General features: G+C 31.6%; 1 protein-coding gene across 3 annotated transcripts in view; it reads right to left on the minus strand.

Annotated features, from left to right (window-relative positions):
* Nucleotides 1-22,467, minus strand: part of ELP4 (elongator acetyltransferase complex subunit 4) — a 259,126-nt gene that overhangs the window by 129,838 nt on the left and 106,821 nt on the right. For all 3 annotated transcript variants that reach the window (XR_003115721.1, XM_025357974.1, XM_025357975.1), the window contains exons 6-7: nucleotides 18,912-18,996; nucleotides 13,714-13,902 (exon numbers count right to left, since the gene is read on the minus strand). Coding sequence is in view for 2 of the 3 variants with exons in the window: in XM_025357974.1 (XP_025213759.1) it covers nucleotides 13,714-13,902; nucleotides 18,912-18,996 (274 nt within the window). In the remaining variant the exon portion in view is untranslated. The remainder of the gene's footprint in view (nucleotides 1-13,713; nucleotides 13,903-18,911; nucleotides 18,997-22,467) is intronic.

A 22,467-nucleotide genomic window follows, 5' to 3' on the forward strand; every position in this document is an offset into this window, starting at 1 on the left:
AGACCATTATATCAAACTCATCCAGGTTGGGTTTCAGCCAGTTATTCTTCACCCAAACAAAAATGTCTGCCAGACATTCCAACAGCTGGGATACAGTTCACAATGAGTCAACTTGAAAATGATTCATTGTGCTGAGTATTGAACAATGTTGGGGTGGGGGTGGGGTGTGGCTGGGTTGATAGTAAAGGGTGAGAACAAGTGGGAGATGAAGAATAACCATGTGGTTCCCCCATTAAGAAGAATCATGGATAATAACCAGCAGGCTCTTATCATTTCATTTTTAGGATAAACTCAACTGGGAAGAGTACTCCTGTCATGGACCCTCAGATGAACAGGCATTTATAAAGGCTACTGACAATATTTCTTAATCAAAAGGTCAGATTTCCTTTTATCTATAAATAAAAGACTAAGCCTTTGTATCTAAATATCTGAATCTAAAATGATACAAGTTAATTTTTGTTAGAACTCATCTATTCAAGATTTAAGTGATATAAACTAGGACTTTCTCAATTATATGAATAATAGAAATTACAAGGTTTAAAGATGAGATAAATTTCCATTCTGAGAGTGCATAAGCAAGGTACTGTGTATTTAAATTGTCAACCTGACATTTGCTTATTTCAAAGAGGATTTGCTTTTTTCATTTAATCTTAACATTTACTAATAAACCATTTTATATCCTATTATGTTTATCAACTTCATAAGTCTTTTAAAGGTAGTTTGTGGGAGACTTAAAAAAATCAGTTATCCACTTGAAAAGGGAAAACTAGTGAATTCTAAGTAAAAAATATGTACAGCCTAGATTTCAAAATTTTCCAGAAACTCATTCATGTATTTCATTTATTTCTGAGTTTCACAGGTTTGCATCATAGTTATTAATCATAAACTAAAGTCTATTGAAAAAACTTTCATAAAGTATTAATACAAGAATAACTTTTAATCATACTATTACCACAAAATTAGTTATATAGTTTCACAGTGATCTTACTGCTTTCTGCACGTTTATTTTGCAAAATTGTTTGCATAATGTGGCAGACCAGATTAATTGTGAAAGTTGTGGGGATATCTGAAAAACACTTATAGAATAAAAAGCAATGGAAATTATATAAGAATAACATCTAAGGTTCTGACTGAGAAAATGTTTATATTTACTATAAACTTATTCAACCTCCTAGTTATGTGTAGGAGCATAAAAGACATTTGGGCTTATAAACTTACATGTGTTTTAAAAAGTTAAAAAAATTGTTACAGATTACTTCTGCACCTCCAAGCTTCATAACGAATATGATCTATTGATGTAATCTTACCTTAAAACCATTCTTGTCAAAAGGTCTTTCAAATAATAATATTAATACTAAACAGTCTTTTAGATAAAAGCAGGTGAATTTACTTAGAAGAATCTAAAATTAACAGCTTAAAAAACCCATAAAAGCATAATAATCACAATTCACCTTAGCAGGAATACACTATGGATAATAAATTGTCATAATATAACCAGCAGTGTTCAGAAAGCTTTAGCATAATGATCTGAGGACAGGCCTTAATCTGAGAACATCCACATTCTCATCTTAACAGATTCGAAGTGTTTTTATGTTATTAGCCAAGATGTAAAACCCCTTTGGTCTTCGGTATATTAATAGAAATGGACAAGTAGAGGTATTCGTACATCAATTACTTAAATTTGAACATAATCTTTGCATTAATTTTGAAGTTGTTACAATACAGTTTCCAATATGGAACATTTCAGTAAGGACATTCAGAATTCACCAATCTGGGTAAATTAATGCTTATGGCGTATGTATGGTATAATGACATCACCCAAGTATGTACAATGATATTGCCCCCCTCCTCCTTGCCCATCTGGATGTGAAAATGTAGGATGGCTCAAAAATCCTTCTTATCCTAGACAAATCTCCCTGTGCTCCTGGGTGAAAGTTGTCAGCTCTGGACAGTAGCCAAGACATGACTAGGAGGGAAGCCAGAAGAGAGGAAAGCCAGTGTCCAGGAGTTTTAAGAGTTTGCTGGCAATCTCAAATAGCATTGTATTAAGTTACATAAAGAGCTCTTAAAGTTTTCTGTTGCAACATAATTCAATTAATCATTTAAATTTAAAATTCGTCAAATGGTGTTGCAAATAAGCAAAGCAAATCAGATTGTCCAGTCTTCTACCTTTGTATTTCAATTTTAATTTCAAAAAAAACCTTCAGAGCATTTGTTTTGACTGTTTTCTGTTTGGTTTCATAAAATGTTTCTTGTTTGCCATTATAGAATGGTAATACATTTTTTATTAGGATACAACGAATCTGTTAAATGGATTTTAAATTAAGGAAGATTAATTTAATGCTCCCTTTCAATTCAAAGTTCTTAAAGTCAAAACTATGAATTTTGTTAAGAGATAAAAATTTAATCACTGCCATTTAAAGCTCCCACAATTTTCTAATAAAAATAGTTCAGATACCTATTTAGAGTTACCAAGTAACAATCAGAATACCTTAAACCCTCAATATTTCTTTATTTTCCCAGACCTAATTATCTCAACAATATAAAAGATGTAATTTGTACCAATACAAATATATTTCCAGAAGAAATTTTAGTAAGAGGATTAAGAAGTAATTAACCAATAACTTAATTATCAAGAAGCTTGAAAGGAATAAACCAATCAACATAAACCATTTATGCAACGCCTCAAGTAAGAGCAAGTTCTTCAGTTACTCTATACTATTTAAGAAAGACAGCAAAAATAATATGAAAGGAAGAGCTCTCATTTGAGTATGGCACAAATATCAGATTTGGGGCTATAACAGCCTGAAAGCACTATTAAGTTAATGTTAAAGACTTAGAGAAATATTTAAGTTACTTTATGTTTGACCATAATACATGATGTAGTGGGTGTGTGTTGGGAGAGAGCGGGGAGGGGAATCCCCACAATAAAAGCAAGTATGTCATAATCAACAGCTCAATTTATAACAACATTTTCTGAAAAATGACTTGCATAGAACACGAATATAGTAGAACTTAAGACCTTTCTTTGTTACATAATCCAAAAAATAAGCTTGGATCCAAGGATAAATCTGGGGATATTTAATGAGACATTTATTTTTCCATGCTTATTAGGTTTTCCATTCCACAGAAATCAAGACTATGAAATAATAAAATCATTTATACTACACATTTATAACTTTTTACAAACTTGCCCCACTTCCTCCAGAATTGTCACTTGCTTCTGTGGATTATATTTTTATTTTATTACAAATATTTGATAGTGGGAAAATAATTCTGTTCATAATTATGAGATTTAGAATATTTGTAATAAACTGATGAAGGTATTAGATTATATCTTTCCAGATTTAACACTGAACTTAAAGTAAAGGTTAATTTTAGAATACAGAGGAACTTTTGTAAATTAAAAAACTCTAAATGTAACATTCTCTGCCTAGCATCACATAGTAATATTCACATAGGAAAATTGTAAAACAAACATATTTTGGTTTTTTATCCTAAAGCTCAAAACATATCCATGAAGGGGCTAGTGGTAAATACTCCTAACCTCGATGGTGAAAAAAATTGCTAAGATATCAAAATTTACTAGGAATAGGTAATAGAGCCACAACTCTTTGTGCTTTCTACATGGTCAAATACTCAATATTCTAAATTTTGTTTTGAAAATGGTGGTTCTTTATAATTGAGACTTTTTAAAGAACACATCGTTTTACTTTCATAAATATTGTTTATAATATATTTACACTGGCTTCAAATATTCAAATAAACATACTTTGCAGAACATTTATTTATATTAATTTTGTTTCTTTTTCAGTAAGTTATTCTATAAAACATTAAAAAAACTTACATATTCTGAAAAGTCTCAGAAATGGGATGAACAAAATACTGAAATGAACAGGCTGGACAGAATAATAGTATAATATTCAAAATTAATTATAGGCATTTTTCTTAACTATACGTCTAGTTTCATATTAAGAAATCTACCCACAGAAAAATTTGTGTTTCATGATTAAAAATGTTTTATGGGAAACTTCCTAAATCAGAAATCTTTTTTTAGTACTTTAATACTTGAAACCCTAAAATGCAATTCACAGATGTCCAAAAGCTCACACCCTGCCTGGAAAAACAATTGCTAATATCCAAATATCAAACAGAGCATCCAGATGATGTTTGTGATGCAGTAGCAGGTTAAAGATACTAAAGTTTAAAATCAGCTTAGAATAATCCCATATTGAATACAAAATTATAGCCTGTCATCAGGAGCAGGTTGACAGAGCCAGGTCCAGATGGGAGACTGGCTGGGAAAAAGGCTGAGGCAGGTGGGAAAATGATGGGAACCTGACGGAAGACAGGACTACTCCCTCTGCTGGCAAGGTCCTCACCTGCTTGAATTTTTAACAAATGACTAGCTTTTCTTTAATTATTTAAGATATTATCAATAAATTATGTAAGGTGCCCCCCTTTCAGTCTGCACACTTTCAAACTCAGGGTGTCTTATTTTCACTAGATCAATTTTGCAAAAATATAAGGATCCAATGTTTCACCAGGAGGTTGAATTATTTATCTTGTAATTTAAGTGCACCATAAACATAAAATATAGCATTATTTTTATAATATAAGGCCTTTAAAAATTAGGAATGCCTGTGAATTATGTTTGTTGATATATATACTTTCTTGAAGAAAAAAAATTCTTGGGCTACAGACTTCACAATCTCTTTCTCAGGCTCTGCATAATGCCCGTAATGAAATAATATAGAAATGAACCATATAAATCAACTATACAGGGAACAAGGAAACAGCATGTCACAGCAAAACAGCATAGATGTACAGCGCCAAACCTATCTGATAATCTAATGATCTGAGTTTACAGATATTATGTACTAATATGTAAGAAATTAAGAACTAATGTTTACACAAAAAATTTGCTAAATTTTACAGAAAAATTATTCAATATTTGATTTTCAATGTAAGTTAATAGCTGCAGCAAAAACATTTAGTAAAAATCTGTTCTAAGATTTTGGCCTACAACCAGAAGCTCCCAGAACAGGAGGGATCAGCTTTTTCACCCACTGTTCTCATCTGAATCCTGGCTTAAAAGCTATTCCAGCTCCCAGCTTTCCAGAAGGCTCCATCCCAGGAATCCTTGCCTGCCATTTGGTTTGCTGATTTTAATCTCTCAGGACTTTCTTACAGTGGCTCTACTATGCTGAACTGGCACTTGCTTCTAGAAGTGAGTTATTATTAAACCTGTAGGTCAATTGTGGCACTAACAACTCTTTGGAAGCTTTCAGCCACAGTGTACAATTTGCTAGTCTAATTAAATATTAATTCTAAGTGTTACATTTTGTGGCTAAGAGCTTTTATTTTCTATCATCAGCCTGGAAGAAAAAGAGGTTACAAGGCTAATTTAATCTCTCCCCTGTCCTTCCCAACATTAAAGATTAACTACATAGGGTACGAAAACATTATTAAAGAAGCAAGAACTCTTCATATAGCAATAATAATGTAATTAATAGCAAAGGGCTAAAACATAACGCTAGGACATAATATCTCACCTGGTACTTAAACAGCTTTAAATTATAATTGTTTACAAGCATGTTTGGTCTCAACATTAAGAAATAAGTATCAGTTATTTTTGATGACGTTAATCTTTCTTTAAGGGAAAGCATGCATCCAACTATATAAATAGGAAAAACTCAAAACTCATGTTTTCTCACAGGTATTTTTCAGATAGCTTACAATGCCAAAGAAAAAAAGTTTAGTAGTTTTATTTGTAAAATAAATGAAAAATTAAATAAAGTTGTACTTGTTTTCTATATACAAAAAGTGATATAGAAGATAGTTTATGATAAAAATAATGTAAAAGATCATTTTCCCTCTTTTTCTCCTACCATATTCATGTAGCTTGAACACACAGGGCCCCCCACTCCCCCTTCTGCTCCCAGAACAGTTGTGTCCATCCTTGGACACTGGGCATTATAAAGACGATGCAGTCCAGTAGCCAAAGATTCCATATGTCCAAACAGATGACTCAATCGCCATACCGCGATGAGACATTTCACTATTTATATCATTGATACATTTGAAAAGTTTGGCCCTAAATAGCCCTTTAGCTAATAACTACTACCATTATAGGAACTACAGAATGAACAACAATATGAACAAGAACATCACAAAGTTATTTTAGAGAAACCAAAAATATTTTAAACCAATTTTTTTTTTTTTTATGGCTTACTGAACATGCTTTGGTTAGATTAAGTGTAATGAAAAGTTTCTGAATCGTACTTCTCTTTTAAAGATGAAAATGAACCCTACTGACAATTTAAAATATATCCTGTTCTCATTCAATATGCATATTTACACGAAGACAAAGTTATACATATACTACTACGCTCAATATAGGCAGAACTTTATAGATAATTTAGAGTTTGTGTATTAGAGTTTATTTGTGTAAAAAGTTTCAATCATCCTTGTCCAAAAAAGTAAATTAAATATATATGTATAATGCATACAAGCTATGATGTGATTTTAAAAATTAACCAGTTATCAGCATGTGTAGTCTGAAACAGAAAAAAAAAAGCTGGAGCTATAAGAATTCAAAGTCTATGGTAGAAGGATTGAAATACAGTTAGACTATTTGTTATTTTAAAGAAAAACAGATTCTGTTTACAACTTACTATACTGACACAAAGTCACTGGAATTTGATAAATATGATGTAAAACTGAAACGGGTATACTATAATTTAGTTCATTTTAAAAACTGCTTCTTTTAAAACTCTTAAATATGTAAATTTCTTATAATCAATTTCAGACTAGTTAAGAAGATCTGAAAACATTAAAGGCAGATTCTCAGTTGAGAATATCCTGATTAAGAATTCATAAAAAAATGACACTCTGAATATCTGGCTTTATCCTTTAGTAATTGTAGCTATGATCAAGAGATTAATCTGTAATTTTCATCCTTAAATATTCTTCTTAATAAAGTGCATTTAAAAAGATCATTTGAAATAAAGTTATATGACTGAAGGTGGTGTTATGTTCATATCAACAATTAGATAAAAAATATTTTCCAAAATTTTATAGCTGTAAACTCACAAAAGTATATTTTTCTTCACCATGCAATTATTCTTAGTTCTTGTTTTAAGAATAAAAGATTTCACACTGAGACAAATTCACAAGGCCACTGGAGTCCACATTTCATAATCCCATATTAGTGGTTAGTTCTAAAGCGGTCCATTGCTTGACTTAGAGTTTAGCTGCTAAAATACTCAGCATGAACAAAAAAGTTTATGGATGTGAAAAGGTTTGCTCTGAATTTCTCTATATAGAAACATACTGTATCATTCACTTCAGTGGGTTCAAAGCTCTAATACATTAATGTTATAGAAGATTAATTTGAAAACACATCAATTAAAATAATACACTAAATAAAATATCATTCATTTTTCAACAGACATATTTTAACGAGGCCCTTTCTCCCTCCTTTTCATCAGGAAATGAATTTTCCTTGGTATAAGTTAACATGCTAGTAATAGTTTCTTCAACGAGATAGCTGGGAAAAAATTCTACAGATCAAATTATTACAAAACACTGGGTATATGATAAAAATTGAATAAGGCTATTAATTCACCAAGCGCCAATGATGACAAATGAAAATATGCTATAGGGTAGTTTCAAATCTGAAATTTGATTGAATAAAGGAAAGCTAAATAGTTTGCCAACTACTGTTCTCTAGACAAGTACATTAAACTCTGGCAATACTTAAAATTATTATACAATGAAAAAACATAATGACATATTCTATGATCCAGAATGTCAAAGGAGTTTTCATTCTTGCATTATTGTACTTCGGGAGAGGTTTATCAAGTTGTTGTTTATATTTAAAAATTCCTTAAAAGTGTAGACTATGACAGCTTGAATAAAGACTAACAATAATAAGTAAATTTTCTTTTTGAAAATTGCTGTGAGAACAGTAAAAGATAACTTTCTCCATTTCTAATTTTAATTAGTTTAAGTGTTTACATGTTTAGTTTAAGTGTTGTAATTTAATCTAGTTTAATTAGTTTAAGTGTTTCAATATTTATTTCCTGACAATTTTAAGTAAAAATGCCTTAAAAAATACAAATCAAAAACAACTTGCCACAGATTATACTTAAAAATGCATAAACTAGGGGAAATTTATTTTCTTTTCACTTCATTAATAAAATCATCATAAGGCACAAAACTAAGTTTCTTTTTCCAAAAAGAATAAATGTTATTGGTCACTATTTTCTTCAAGCATGCAACTGTTACTGGGAATTGAAAATAAAATTAATTATTTTCAAAAGCCACAAAATGTTTGCATAATTTGGAGATGGATGACAAATTTTGCTAGTGGTAAGCCAATTCCCATTTATAGACCAACAAATTACTGTTTCATATCTTGCTAGATATGGAAGTCAAACAGTATCCTATTGTAATTGCTTTAAAGCTACCACTTTGCAAAAGAAAAAGGTAACTCATTAAAAAGTTTCAAAGGGTACAAAAACATTTCTGTTTCTAACAGTAAAAGGAGGACAAAGCAGCAGAATGTTGAATGTAGCTGAAATATAATAACCTTTAACATGGGTATTTACACCAAAGTTTTTAAAAGTTGCAATATTCTCACAATTACAATAATATGTGGGAAGAGTTTAAAGATAGTGTGTTTTAGTTCCTTTTCTTAGATGTAACCTTTTCTCTTTTTTTTTCTTTCAATCCACCACAACCTCCTTCACTCAACAACAGAGTTTTGAACAGTTGAGTTATGAGAATGTGAGCAGCTGCTGTTATTATAACTAAAGGTCTGTCTACTGCTTGAGTCTGAGAGACCACATGTTCGGCTGTCCTCTCATCTTGCCATCCTCACCAATTAACTATTAACATGGAGGGCTGTACACATGCTCTTGGGGGCTCTTTAACAGGCTTCTTGGCGAGTGGAACAACTACACAGCAGGGATCTGGGAACTGAGTAATGCCGAAATATAGGGGAGCCGTCCGTAGTTCTGCTCCTTCTAATGACACTTTACTCCATAGTTCAGCATGTAACAAAGTCTGTATTTAACTTAGCCATTTTCACACACAGTTTTAGTTCAACGTCTTTGGGCAGACACTAAAACTATATTCTAGCAAGAGACAGTATGAGTAATAATATTACTTCACAGGGAAAATTGTTTAAGATTATATATATATATATACACTTAAGACATTCATAATATATTTGTTGAACAATTTTAGTGTTTTCTTAACAGATATTTAGAATTTATTTTTATATACTTGTTCCAAAGTATGCTTGCCATTTTTTTTTCTGTGGCATTAAAGAAAATATTCTTTAACCTGAAGGAAATAAAAAATGTCAAGTTCAAAGTTGTGGGACTGAACATAAAACATTTCAAAGGCAAATTAAAAAATAATTATTGTTCATTCTACTTGCAAAAGTCTTATTATAACAATAAGTTAAAATCAGTTTTGAATCTATGTCATTATTTTCCCTATTTTAACTCTTCCCTCTCTTTGCAATTTCCTTAACTATGTGTTCCTTCCCTACAATGAAATTAAACATGGGAAGCATGCCAAAAGTATAATAAAGGGTAACTAATCATTACTATACAAGTCTGACAGAATGCTAATAACTAAAGTAAGAACACCAACTGGCTGGTTTAACAATTCAAGAAATAAGGATATTTTATACAAAATACCTTTAATCTAATGTTAATTTATATAATGCACTCAAAGGTACCACAATTTTATTATCTATACATGCCAACTATATGTATGATAAAATTTTCAAGGATATCCAACCACATTTCTATTTCTGCCCAAAACCACTCTACTACCACACCCAAGCTCAAGTATCAATAAACTCACATATACTACTTTTCTGTTCCATCCTATCTTTTACATTGTTGAAAAAGTTCCATGAGAATAGAAACCTTGTTTGTCTTGTTAGCTACTGTATCCCTATAGGTGCCTAGAACAGTGCCTGCATTGTTAAATAAGTGTATAAGTTAAATTACCCACAGTTATTCAATCACCATTTAAACCCTAACTTACAATCTCCAGAGGTGGCACTGGTCATAGTGGACAGGAAGCTGATGTATGATGTTTAAAGAGTCTTGTTTCAAGATAGTGATGGTACTAATATTTGGATGGCCAACTGACTTTATTTATGCCTCCTGGTTTGTCTCAGGCCTAACCTGTGAGAAGATCCTGTCAGTGTCTTCCATAAAAAGAGGCGGCAGGAGATTTCTATTGCTTTGATAGACTTTTATACCTTATTTTTTGTAGCCTTATCTCTGTTCAAATCCTCAATTTTGGAGATCTGTTTAAGTAATAATAGTGAAGATGACAACTGTTAACATATATTGAATGCCTACTATGTGCCAGCACTGTTTAAGTACATGTTACTACTAATCCTCTTAACTGGATACTTTTTGTTCCATTTTCACAGGTGAAGCTGAGGCTGAAAAAATTAAGACTTGACTAAGACTATGAAACTAGTTGGATCTATCTGCCTCTAAGATCTCAGGCTCTTTCTATCATTGAATGCTACTTTGTGCACAGTTTGTTTCTAAATTTCGACTCTAGTATCTCTGTGGAACAATTAGCATAGCACAGTGGTTAAGATTATGGTAATAGGAGGTAGACTACTTAAGTCTAAATTCTGCCACTCATTAGCTGAGTGATCTTGGGAAAAGATAATGACAGTACCAACCATATGGGGTTATTATGAGAATTAAATGAGTTAAGATTTGAAAAGCATTTTGGACTGCAACTGGCCCATAGTAATCACCATGTAACTTTTTATTAAATAAACTCACAGTGCCCTGGTTATATGTATTCGTACATCTTTGATTACCTTTCCAAGCATACTGCTTGCAATTCTTATTCTCTTTCCTTAGCCAAAAGACTGATTTTCCTTGACAGACTTTAAAAGTTATTAAAAGTTTTACCTATTTATATAATGATGGGTTGGAAGAAGTATATGTTTTATATTTTCTCCTAAACATTTTCATATAAAAACAAATATATGGTCAGATATCATGTTCAAAGAGCAAGGGAAAATTTATTTGTTTTTTATAACTCAATTGGTATTAGGGCTAGAAGACTACTATATGATAACTTTGCAAAAACTGTCTAGGAATGAGAGATTGAAAATTGGGAAAATTTTAGAAGGCTGTGCAGTTTTTTTTTAAAAAAAGACATTCTCTGTTTTGAGGAATATGTCTTAATTCTTTGTCACACTATATAACTTTATACTCATTACCAAAATCTGACCCTATATTTTGCTATGTCTATTTCAAAGGAGTCTCTTTACTGCTATGTTAAGAAGCATAAATTTAATCTATCTTCCAGTTATACAGGGGCTTAAATATATCTGTAAAGTATCAAAGTTAAAATATTGTTTCAGGTTCAAACATCGAGATCACTACATCATTCACTCATTATTTAATCAGTGGTCTAGATAGGCTGACTTGAGGTCATCTGATAGTATCTGCTGTTCCCTTAAATGAGGGTACAGGATTCACTGTCACAGACATCCACAATGGGAATCTCTTCCTTAAGTGATAAAGATGATCACCAACAAAATGGCTTTAAAAAAGTGTTTTCCTTTTCCTTCTTTCCGTTTTCTCACAGAGGCCCCATTGGAATAAAATTTAAAGTTACATATATACACATATTTTTTTCATAATTGTTTTTCTTTGCTTTGCAATTATGCAAAAGGAAGCATATTTATCTTTTTCTCTCTTGTCTAGAATGGAACTTTTTGTTTAATCTTTTATATGTACTAATTTATCAAATATTTTACACTAATAATTTTCTTTTAAAAATGTAGAATAATTACAACATCAGCCAATAACTTTTTTTTCCTAATAGAAACTTAGTGTCATCAAAGGTAGTTAATAATTCAGGACACATAGGATACAGTGTGACAGAGGGGAAGGAGTTTAAATTTTTGAGTTAACCAGATCTGAGCTTGAATACCAGCTTAAAATGTACAACAGATATGGGATATTGGATAATCATTTAACTTTAGTTTAGTTGCCTTTGCAATTGAAATCACAGCTATCTTGCAGGGTTTTTGTGATGATTAGTGAAGCCATATGATCTAATGCTGAGGATGATAAGGTTTGAAGTCAGGTAAGGACACTGGCCTGCTACTTATTAAGTGGGTGACCCTATGGAAACAGAGGTAAAACAACCTGTTTGACAGGGTAGCACTGAAGATTCAAGGACCTAATGCTTGTAAAGTGCTTGGGATGTAGCACATGGCTAATAAATAGTTGTAGCAATAGCATAGTAGTAGTAGTATAAGTAGTAGTATTTTCATCAGTATCTGATAAGTCTGTTTCATGTTTATTTATCATAAAAAGCTCACCATGTCTAACCAAACTATTATTTGAGTACTAACTTTATGATAACTTATTAACAACGGAAGCAATACAAGTATGTGTACAATGTCTAGCATGATTAGAGAAAGGAGTTTCCTTATGATATGTCTGCAATTTTAAGCTAATGATAATAATTTAGGTCCAGACACAATGTATAAAAAGTCCTTCAAGGAAAACTGAGTTATCCTCTGCTGACCATTATAAATAAATAAATTCTACTGGCCAAGTAGACCAAATTCACTGCTTTTAAAATTTAATTTAACTTTTTGTAGAAATGGGGACTTGCTGTTACACAGGCTGAACTTCTTGCCTCAAGTGATCCTTCTGCCTCAGCCTCCCAAAGTGCTGGGATTATAGGTGTGAGGCACTGCATCTAGCTAAATTCACTTTTCATTTGTCACACTTTTCAGTCATATTTGCTATATATGCTCTATATAATGAATGTAACTAAATGTCATTTTAATACATTTGCTATTTGCAGGTAGGGTCTAGGTATGTTGGAACAGAGACACCAAGATTACGTAACTTTATAATAAAGATTCAATATTCATTTAATTAACATTTACTGATTATCTAGGAAAAGCCTAGGTACTGTGTTAAGAATTTTAAAACCACGTTTAATATTATTACCATAAAGCCTATAAAGAAACGTATAAATATCTGGCCCTCCGTCTATGGAGACTACAATGTAGTAGATATATAAGATCATATGAAATCACATGCCTGAGGCAGACAGTATGTACTTAAGTAAACGATACTGATATTAACATATACTTTACATAAAATATTAATTAAAGAAAGAAACTAAAAGCTGTTTCAGAACACGAACTAAAACTGGAAAAAATTCAAATGGAAATACATTGATTCATTAGTAAAAGAAAAAACTATAAAATGTTTGGAAGAAACCATAAGAAAAAGACGTTGGAGAGGGCAAAGACTGTAAAGATTGGAGGTGTGAGGGAGGTAAACCACTAACCACTAAAAAATTTATAAATTGAACTTCATCAATATTGAAAACTTTAGCTCTTCAAAAGACATTGTTAAGAAAATAGAAAAAGCAAGTCATAGATAGGAGGAAAATTATTACCAAGTTGTAGCTAAAATATCAAGGAACTTTACAAATTGATAATGAGACTATCAATAAAAAATGGACAAAAGACAGACAAAAGAAGATATGCAAATGGCCAGAAAGCACATGAAAAGATGGTCAACATCATGAGTTATCATGGAAATGCAAATTAAAACCACGATGTCATACTATATCACCATGAGTTATGAAAAAATAGTTCTGGAAAGTTCTTACCTGGATCAGATGTGTTGGCATTGTGATGATGCAGGCTGAAAGAGAGGTTCTCAGAAGACCACGGAGAACATAGAGGAACTTGGTAAGGCTGTGACTGTTGCTACCATTTTCTGCACAGCAAATATCATCTCCCCATAAAGGTGAGCCAAGATTCTGAATTCCTATTCTTAAAACGTTTCTTTGTTTTTTCTAAAAGAAAGTGGGAAAAAAGCAAACATGTAAAGTTTTGTTAATCAATAGAATACTACTTTTATCTGTCAGTTCTTATCTTTATTTATAACATCAGGGAGATAATGTCAATAGATGTGTTAAAAATTTTTATGTACTATTGGTACATTAAGCAATATAAATGAAACTGTTTTGATCACAAGATTATAAAAAATAACATTTTTTTAACTTTTGAAAAATCTGAACAGTATCATACGCCTTAAGCTTTAAATTGTATCTAAATTTTAACGGCCACAACTCTAAGAATTATACTTAATGCACTTAAAATATTTAATAAAACAGATAATAATGAAATCTTAACTAGAATGCTCAAACCCCTTGTCAGTATTAGAAAATTCTGTCTTTCAGTAAACTATAAATTGTATAATATTTCTCATTTAATTTTATCCTACCTACTGCCTGATCTTTTCTTTGAAAAAAACTTTAAAGATACATGACTTTTTGGTTTTATATTTTACATTTGCCTCTGGTTTTTCTTCTTGAAGCTGCTCTTAAAATAATAATTTAAGTTCAACACTTTTCATAAAATTTAACAGGTGAACATTTAGAACTTGAGCCTACCGACATTAAGGTCACAATAAGTGACTATATTTCTTGGGAAAAGAACATTTAAAAACTATTAATGAAACTGTGAATAAATCACTGTGAATAAACGTTTAACAACAGATGTGTTTATAATAAATTCTATTGTTTGGGTTATTCTAACTAAGTAAATGTTTTGTAAATACTTTCCTTAAAAATTCAGCAAAATTTCTGATCAAAGGAAGAACGCATTAACAAAACCTGGCATGTGCAAATAATTGAAAATTCATTATTAGAATTGATGGGAAAAGGAAGATGGCTCTAACTTTTCATGGCTTTAACAGAATTTGGAACGCGTGCTGCTTTATATGTGATTCCTGATGAAACAAATTCCTAAAATGTATCACTTGCTATTGCTATAAAATACCCTGATAAAATTTGTTAACCAACTAGTTATTGTCCAACACAATATATCTATTTCCCTGATATTACAAATGAAACTGAATTTGTGTATTCCTTTTTCAAGCAGAATTTATTGATCATGGAAAGTAAGAAAAATGAATAAAACATTGAAATGTTAGAAGACAAAAGTCTAAAGGAACATAAGCTAGTAAATGAATAAGAGAGAATTATAGTCAGGACTGTGTAACTAAGTAGATGGATGATTCTGGACAAGACACACACATTACTTAGGACTTTATTTTCTCTTTCTTTTCTTTTTTTTTTGAGATAGTGGCTTTCTCTGTTACCCAGAGTGCAGTGGCCTTACTATAGCTCAGGGTAGTCTCGAACTCCTGGGCTCAAGTGATCTTCCCACTACCGCCTCCAGAGTAGCTGGGACGAGGGGCATGTGCCACCAGATCTAGCTAATTTTTCTTTTATTTTTTTTTGCAGAGACAGGGTCTTGCTATGTTGCCTAGGCTGACCTTGAACTCCTGGACTAAGCAATCCTCCTGCCTCCACCTCCCAAAGTATTTGGCTTACAGGTGTTAGACACTGCATCCAGCCAGTTTTTTTCATTTTAAAATTAAAAGGAGAGGCCAGGCACTGTGGTTCACACCTGTAATCCCAGCACATTGGGAGGCTGAGGAGGGCAGATCACCTAATGTCAAGAATTTGAGACCAGTCTGGCCAACATAGTGAAACCCTGTCTCTACTAAAAATACAAACATTAGTCAGGTGTGGTGGTGTGCACCTCTATTCCCAGCTATTTGGGAGGCTGAAGGCAGGAGAATTGCTTGAACCTGGGAGGCGGAGGTTGCAGGGAGCTGAGATTGCATCACTGTACTCCAGCCTGGGTGACGGAGTGAGAGTCCATTAAAAAAAAAAAAATTAAAAGGAGAGAAGATAACATTGTTGCTCTATGATTCAATACAACTGAAGGGATATAATGGCCTGGATAAGACTATAAGAATGAAATTACAAAAAAAGGATTTTAGAATAAGCGTATTAGAAAAAAACTTCCTGACTCTAAGGACCTAAAATATGATCGCACTATGTAGGCAGTTGGTTCAATATTTTAAATGATTGTGTTAGACTTATGATAGACAACCACCTAAGACACCCTATGTTATCATCCTCAATGGTCCACAAAAATTGTTTTCTTTTTATTTCTGCATTACTTGAATGAAATGAAGTAATGAGATGTACCAGGGCTTAGGTTAGAAGTATAAATACATTTCTGGTGAATTAGTGTAAGATATCTGTAAAATATGATGGGTTATTCTTTTTTCTTTATTATTTAAAACCTCAGAATTTAAGTAAAATGGCAAGAATGTAAAGTTCATTTTGCTATCTCTAAATTTGTTATCTCATGATAACAAACAAGTTAAGATTCCCAACAGAAAGAGCATTCTAGAAAAAGGGAGAGAAACATACAAAAAAAAAAAAAAATCTAGATATTAGAATGAAACATGAAGGTAAAACGAGAGCAGGATAATATCGTTTTCTCTGTCAACATTTCAGAAACTAAAGATCAACAGTATTTTAACCCACTGTCTCATTACCTATTATTGTATTAAAAAGTACCAGATAAAAGTTTATAACAAAAATGCTGTTAGGCATGAAATTAGGAAAACTACAGAGGTTTAATGATTCTGACAGATACACTGATATATGTATATCAAGTGAATGAAAATATTAAGCCAAAAAATGAATGAGGGATAAGATATTTAAGTGAGGTTGGTACCCAGCACAACAGAATATAATTGAGCATAATACTTCATTTATATTTTAAAAAATATAATAGTAATTGCAAAAACAAAGGCTGAATTATAAATCTCTTGTGTCCTTTAGGATATACAATTCCTTTGCTATACCATATAATAATGGGGCATACTGTGTGGCATAAGATTTAAAAAATGAACCTTGTCAGCTGTACAATAAATAGTTTTATTCCTATGAGAACATCCAAAATATTTAATCTGGTATTCTAAGTAAAATCCATGTCAAATTTCATTTTTATCATATATTTCTAAGATATTTAAAAATAACAACTTAAATGAAATTATGAGCACAATTTGTAAATGTCTGCACTCTAATTATTTTTATAGATTAGCTACACTACTTTACTTACTACCAAGGCTAATTATAAGGTAGTATACAATATTCTGTATTTCTATATGTTGTCTCAAATTACTTCAGTTTATTTGAAAACATAATGTTTGAAAAAGATAAAACTTTTCTTTTAAAACATAAGATTTATTTCAATGTCAGAACATTATTCTTGACTTAGGAATAATATTTTTTGAAGTAGTGCCTTGTAGGTATATTTCTGTGGCTTCTAGAACTTATCTAAAGTTTCTGAGACAGATACACGGACTAACAAGTAATTTAGCAAACACTACAATTAATTTAAAGAAGAAAATTCATTATATTTTAGTTGCAATAAAATTGTAAGTATAATTCTATAATAATGTATTGGTATTGGTACATTTTAATTTAAAAACAGTTTTGGTATTCACCATATGAATGTCTACCTGAACGCTGTTTAATCTTCATAAAAGTCAGTAATTATAGAATTTCTGGTTCAGAAAGCCAAACCAGCTCCAGTTTGTTGTCTATCAATTTTTGTGGGGAAAAATAAAATTGTTTCTTGAAAATAGTGGTGTTTTCACAGTCGAATAAACAACTAAGAGAACAAATGTTTTATTCTATTCCTATACTAGCTTACTTAGTAAGGATTTTTAAGATGTATCTCTGTGTGTGTGTGTGTGTGTGTGTATTCCTTTTGCTATTACCTTTGCTTTTGGGATTCTATAAAATTTCTTACTCTCAGAAGATATGTCATCATCCTGCAAGAGCAGCAGCTCTGCACACTGTACCATAGGAACTGTTATGACATGCCTGTTTCCATAGTTACCACAGCAAGTCGGGAGAGGTGTCTGTCAGGGACCAATTTACCTCTCCAGACAAGCACTGGCACCAAAGAAAAGACACAGTACCCACCAATATTAGGTAGGGCCAAAAATGGAGCAACACTGAGCAAAATAAAATTGTAATAAATACTAAAGGCTGTCACAAAAATTATGACATACATGAGAAGCCACCTATAAATAAATGTCTGTACTTTATCATACACACATAAGTATTTTCAACCTGCAATTAAACTGGCAATCAAAACAAATTGAAAAATAATTTATTTTGCATGGAAAAACTGTTAAATATAATAATAAAGTTTACAAGAATATTTAAAAATCCATGAATTAAGCACAAATGTAGCTGATGATGCCAAAAATAAGACTTTCAGTTTCTCTGTCTTCAATAAAATAATGGTGCTTTAGAAAGACTTCTGCTAAAATAATACAAATGTAATGCAAATCATTTAGTAGCAAAAGCAATTAAAATCACTGTGGAAGAATTCTGAAAGGCATGATATGTAGAAATAAAATCTTTCACATTTTGTTTAAGTTAAACTAACCAGAACATCTTTATTAGTGGAAATTTGGAGGAAGTTTTAAAAATTAGAGCTACAGAGAAATTGTCATTATAAGATACTTAATATGGCAAATAACGTATTTTTTAATTCAATAAAACAAAGCATAATGTAATAAAATCTTAAGATAATTCTTACTCATAAGGTAATTTGAAATTAAGGTCGAATGACAGAAACAGGAACAATTTAAATAGAAAAGTACAAACCTTGCAGATTTAAAAGTAATTTTCAAAATGCAGCTACTTAATCCTAAATGCTACAAATGCATATTTAAAAATGATGTTGATAAAGCATGTGTATGTCTTATGTGCCTCCACTGAGAACTTAGCTGAAACTCTAAATACACAGTAATAGTCAAACTAAAGCTGCTTGTGCTCTGCTTATTTACATGTACTGTGCTTGAAAACAGCTTGTTCACTGTATATTATTCTAAAACTTCTGGGTTGCCACCCCTAAAGAATTTGAAAACAGCATTATATAAATAATTATAAAAGACTTTGAAGCTATTTAATACCTGAGGATTGGATCCATCAAATCCTTCCTCATAAATGATGTTCTGGATAAACTGAAGCAGCTTTATGTAGCCAGGGGTCAAAGACCTGTTGGTAAAAGAAGTGGTTCAAATACATAAATGGGTTATTAGACAGAAGTACAAAATCTATGCTAAAACATTAAGTAAATAATTAAAAGGCATACATTTATTAGATTACTTAAGAATGTCAAAATAGTATTATATAATCCTAAAATATAAAGTCAGTACATACAAGGAATAAGTTACAATGCTTTATAATAACTTGCTCAGTGTTCCTGACATCATGGGGAGATAAAAACCTGTGGAGACTAAGATGACTTAATTATGTCAGGCTTAGTTACCTCCAAGAAAATTAATGATTTAATGAAGCAACCTAAAAGATGAAGCCACTATAGATTTTCAGGAGTAATCATACATAATTAACACATAGTTAATGAACTGCTATGCCAAGTACACCTGAATCAATGTCCTGATCACCTGAGCTTCCATCTTCCATCAAAGTTAATTTTCTTAGAACTTCTAAAATAATAGTAATTTTAAAAGTTGATTTTTTTCAGACACATGAAGAAAAGTGAGTATAATCTTCACTTCCTTTGTTAAAAGAAGGCAATAAATGGATGAATTTAAGAAGAAAACCAAATTTATTTCCCATATAAATACTAGCATTAATGTTATTGTTTTAAAATATTTTACAAATGCTACGAAATATCTCAAAGAATCTTTAGTAAGCATGAGGAAAATCTGCTTTACATTATCTGAAGTTAAGATTCTGCATAATGGACAATCTGTGTGCTATGACTGAACATTAATGTCATGATAATGTCATGAGCATAGCAATTCCATAGACATTGAAGTGCCTAATGTTGTAAAAGCTGTGGGTGACCTTAAAATTACACAAGTATTTGCTTTACTGTGATCCTAAGTAAACAATCACATAGGCAGAAGAAATATCCTAAAGAAAGAATGAAATCTAATTTGAAGCATGAATGCAGCAGTAAAGAATATAAAATGTTAGGAAATATAGCAGACTCCTTAGTGTGCAAAATCAATGGTAGGTGGTTCAGGAAAAATATCTGTACATCTCTGTAAACATGTAATTGAACAGCCACAATAAACCCAAAAGTGTCTATCTTGCAAAAACAAAACAAACAAAAAAAATGCTGTTGTGTACAAAACAAATACAGCTCCAGATAATGAAGAATTTGGTAGTTTGGCTATTTCTCATACAGTTATTTCTCCATTTTCAGTGAAAATGCTGTAGATTACATAGATATATTTTTTTTCACGAGTGTGGAAATATGTGTAAAAATAATATTCTGTAAGGGCAATTTTATGACTATTTCATATCTTAACACACATTTGTCCCAGCTAGATCAACCTTTCAGAACACAGTGCTGCTGTCTGAATGCAGTAGATTCAATTCTAATCTGGATCAATTTGCTTTGCACAAGGGGTAAAATCTGCAAGCTTTCAGATTATGAAATGAATTCCAGCCAACCATCTGATGAATGTCACTATGGGTTATAGGAGAGTGGATCAAAAATATAGCCAATGCATTTTAATCCACTAATAATAATTCTACCCCAAACCATTATTATTTCATATAGTAATAAGAGGGGATCATGCAATATTCATCTTTCTGTGTTGGGCTTATTTCATTTACCACAATGTCCTTCTTATTTCATTTACCATAATGTTCTTCTGTTTCATCCGTGTTGTCACAAATGACAAGATTTCTGTTTGAAGGCTAAAAGTCCATTGTGTGTGTGTAGACCACATTTTCTTTATTCATTTATCCCTTGATGAACACTTATGTTGATTCCATATGTTGATTATTGTGAATAATGGTACAGTAAACATGGGAGTGTAAATATGTCTTCAACATACTGATTTTATTTCCTTTACATATACAGTCATGCGCTGCATAGGGACGTTTTGGTCAATGATAGACCACGTATACAATGATTGTCCCATAAGATTAGAATAGAATTGAAAAATTCCCATCATCTAGTGATGTTGTAGCCATATTACTCACATGTTTATGGTGATGCTGGTATAAACAAACTTGTCCTAAAAAGTACAGCACATATAATTATGTATGGTACATAATAATAACAAATGACAATTTTACTGGCTTATGTATTTACTATATTATACTTTTTATTGTTAGAGTATACTCCTTTTATTTATTGAAAAAAAAAAGTTAACTGTAAGACTCAGGCAGGACCTTCAGGAGGTATTCCAGAAGAAGGCATTGTTATCACAAGAGATGACAGCTGTGTGTGTGTTACTGTCCCTGAAGACCTTCCAGTGGGAAACGATGTGGAGGTAGAAGATAGTGATATTGATAATCATGACCCCACACAGGCCTAGAGTAATGTGCATGCTTGTGTCTCAGTTTTTAACAAAAAAATTTTACAAGTAAAAAAATTAAAAATAGCAAATAGAATAAGAATATAAAGAAAAAATATTTTAGTAGAATTGTGCAAAGCGTGTTTTAAGCTGTTATTACAAGAGTCAAAAACTCATTTAAAATGCAAAAGTTTATTAATTAAAAATGTTACAGAAGCTAAGGTGAATTCTTATTGAAGAAAGGAAAATATTTTTAATAAATTTAGTGCAGCCTAAATGTACAGTGTTATAAAGTCTACAGTAGTATGCTTTAGTATATTAGGCCTTCACGTTCACTTACCACTCCTTTACTGACTCACCCAGAGCAACTTCCAGTCCTGTAAGCTCCATTCTTGGTAAATGCCTTATACAGGTGTACCCCTTTTTATCTTTTAGACTATTATTTACTGAACCTTTTCTAAGTTTAGAAACACAAATAACTGTATTAAAATAGCCTATTCAGTCCAGTAACATGCTGCACAAGTTTGTAGGCTAGGCCCAAGAGAGTACTATAGAGCCTAGGTATGTAGACTGTACCATGTAGGTTTGTGTAATTACTCTCTATGATGTTTGCACAATGATGAAATTGCCCAATAATGTATTTCTCAGAATATATTTTCATTCATAAGTGTCAAATGACTGAATGCTCAGAACTGGGGTTGTTGGATATGTTGGTTCTCTTTTTGATTTTTTAAGGAACCTCTATACTATTTTCTACAATGGCTGTTCTAATTTATATTTCCACCAACAGTATACAAGGGTTCCTTTTTCTCCAAATCATCTCCAACACTTCTGTCTTTTTGATAACAGTCATTCTAACAGGTGTGAGGTGAAACTTCATCGTGTTTTTAATGTACATTTCCCTGATGATGAATAATGTTGAGCACTTCTTCATATACGTATTGGTCATCTGTATGGCTTCTTTTGAGAAATGTCTATTATGGTCCTTATCCAATTTTTAAATTGAGTTATTTGTTTTCATGCTATTGTGTTGTTTGAGTTCCTTAATATTTTGAACATGAACCCTTTTACTAGACATATGATTTGCAAATATTTTCCCCCATTCCATAGGTTATTTTTTTACTCTGTTGATTCTTACCATGTTGCACAGAATAGGGGGTTCTTTGATATGAGAATAAAAAGGAAG

Source organism: Theropithecus gelada, chromosome 14 (assembly GCF_003255815.1).
Source record: "Theropithecus gelada isolate Dixy chromosome 14, Tgel_1.0, whole genome shotgun sequence".
Classification (NCBI taxonomy): Eukaryota; Metazoa; Chordata; class Mammalia; order Primates; family Cercopithecidae; genus Theropithecus; species Theropithecus gelada.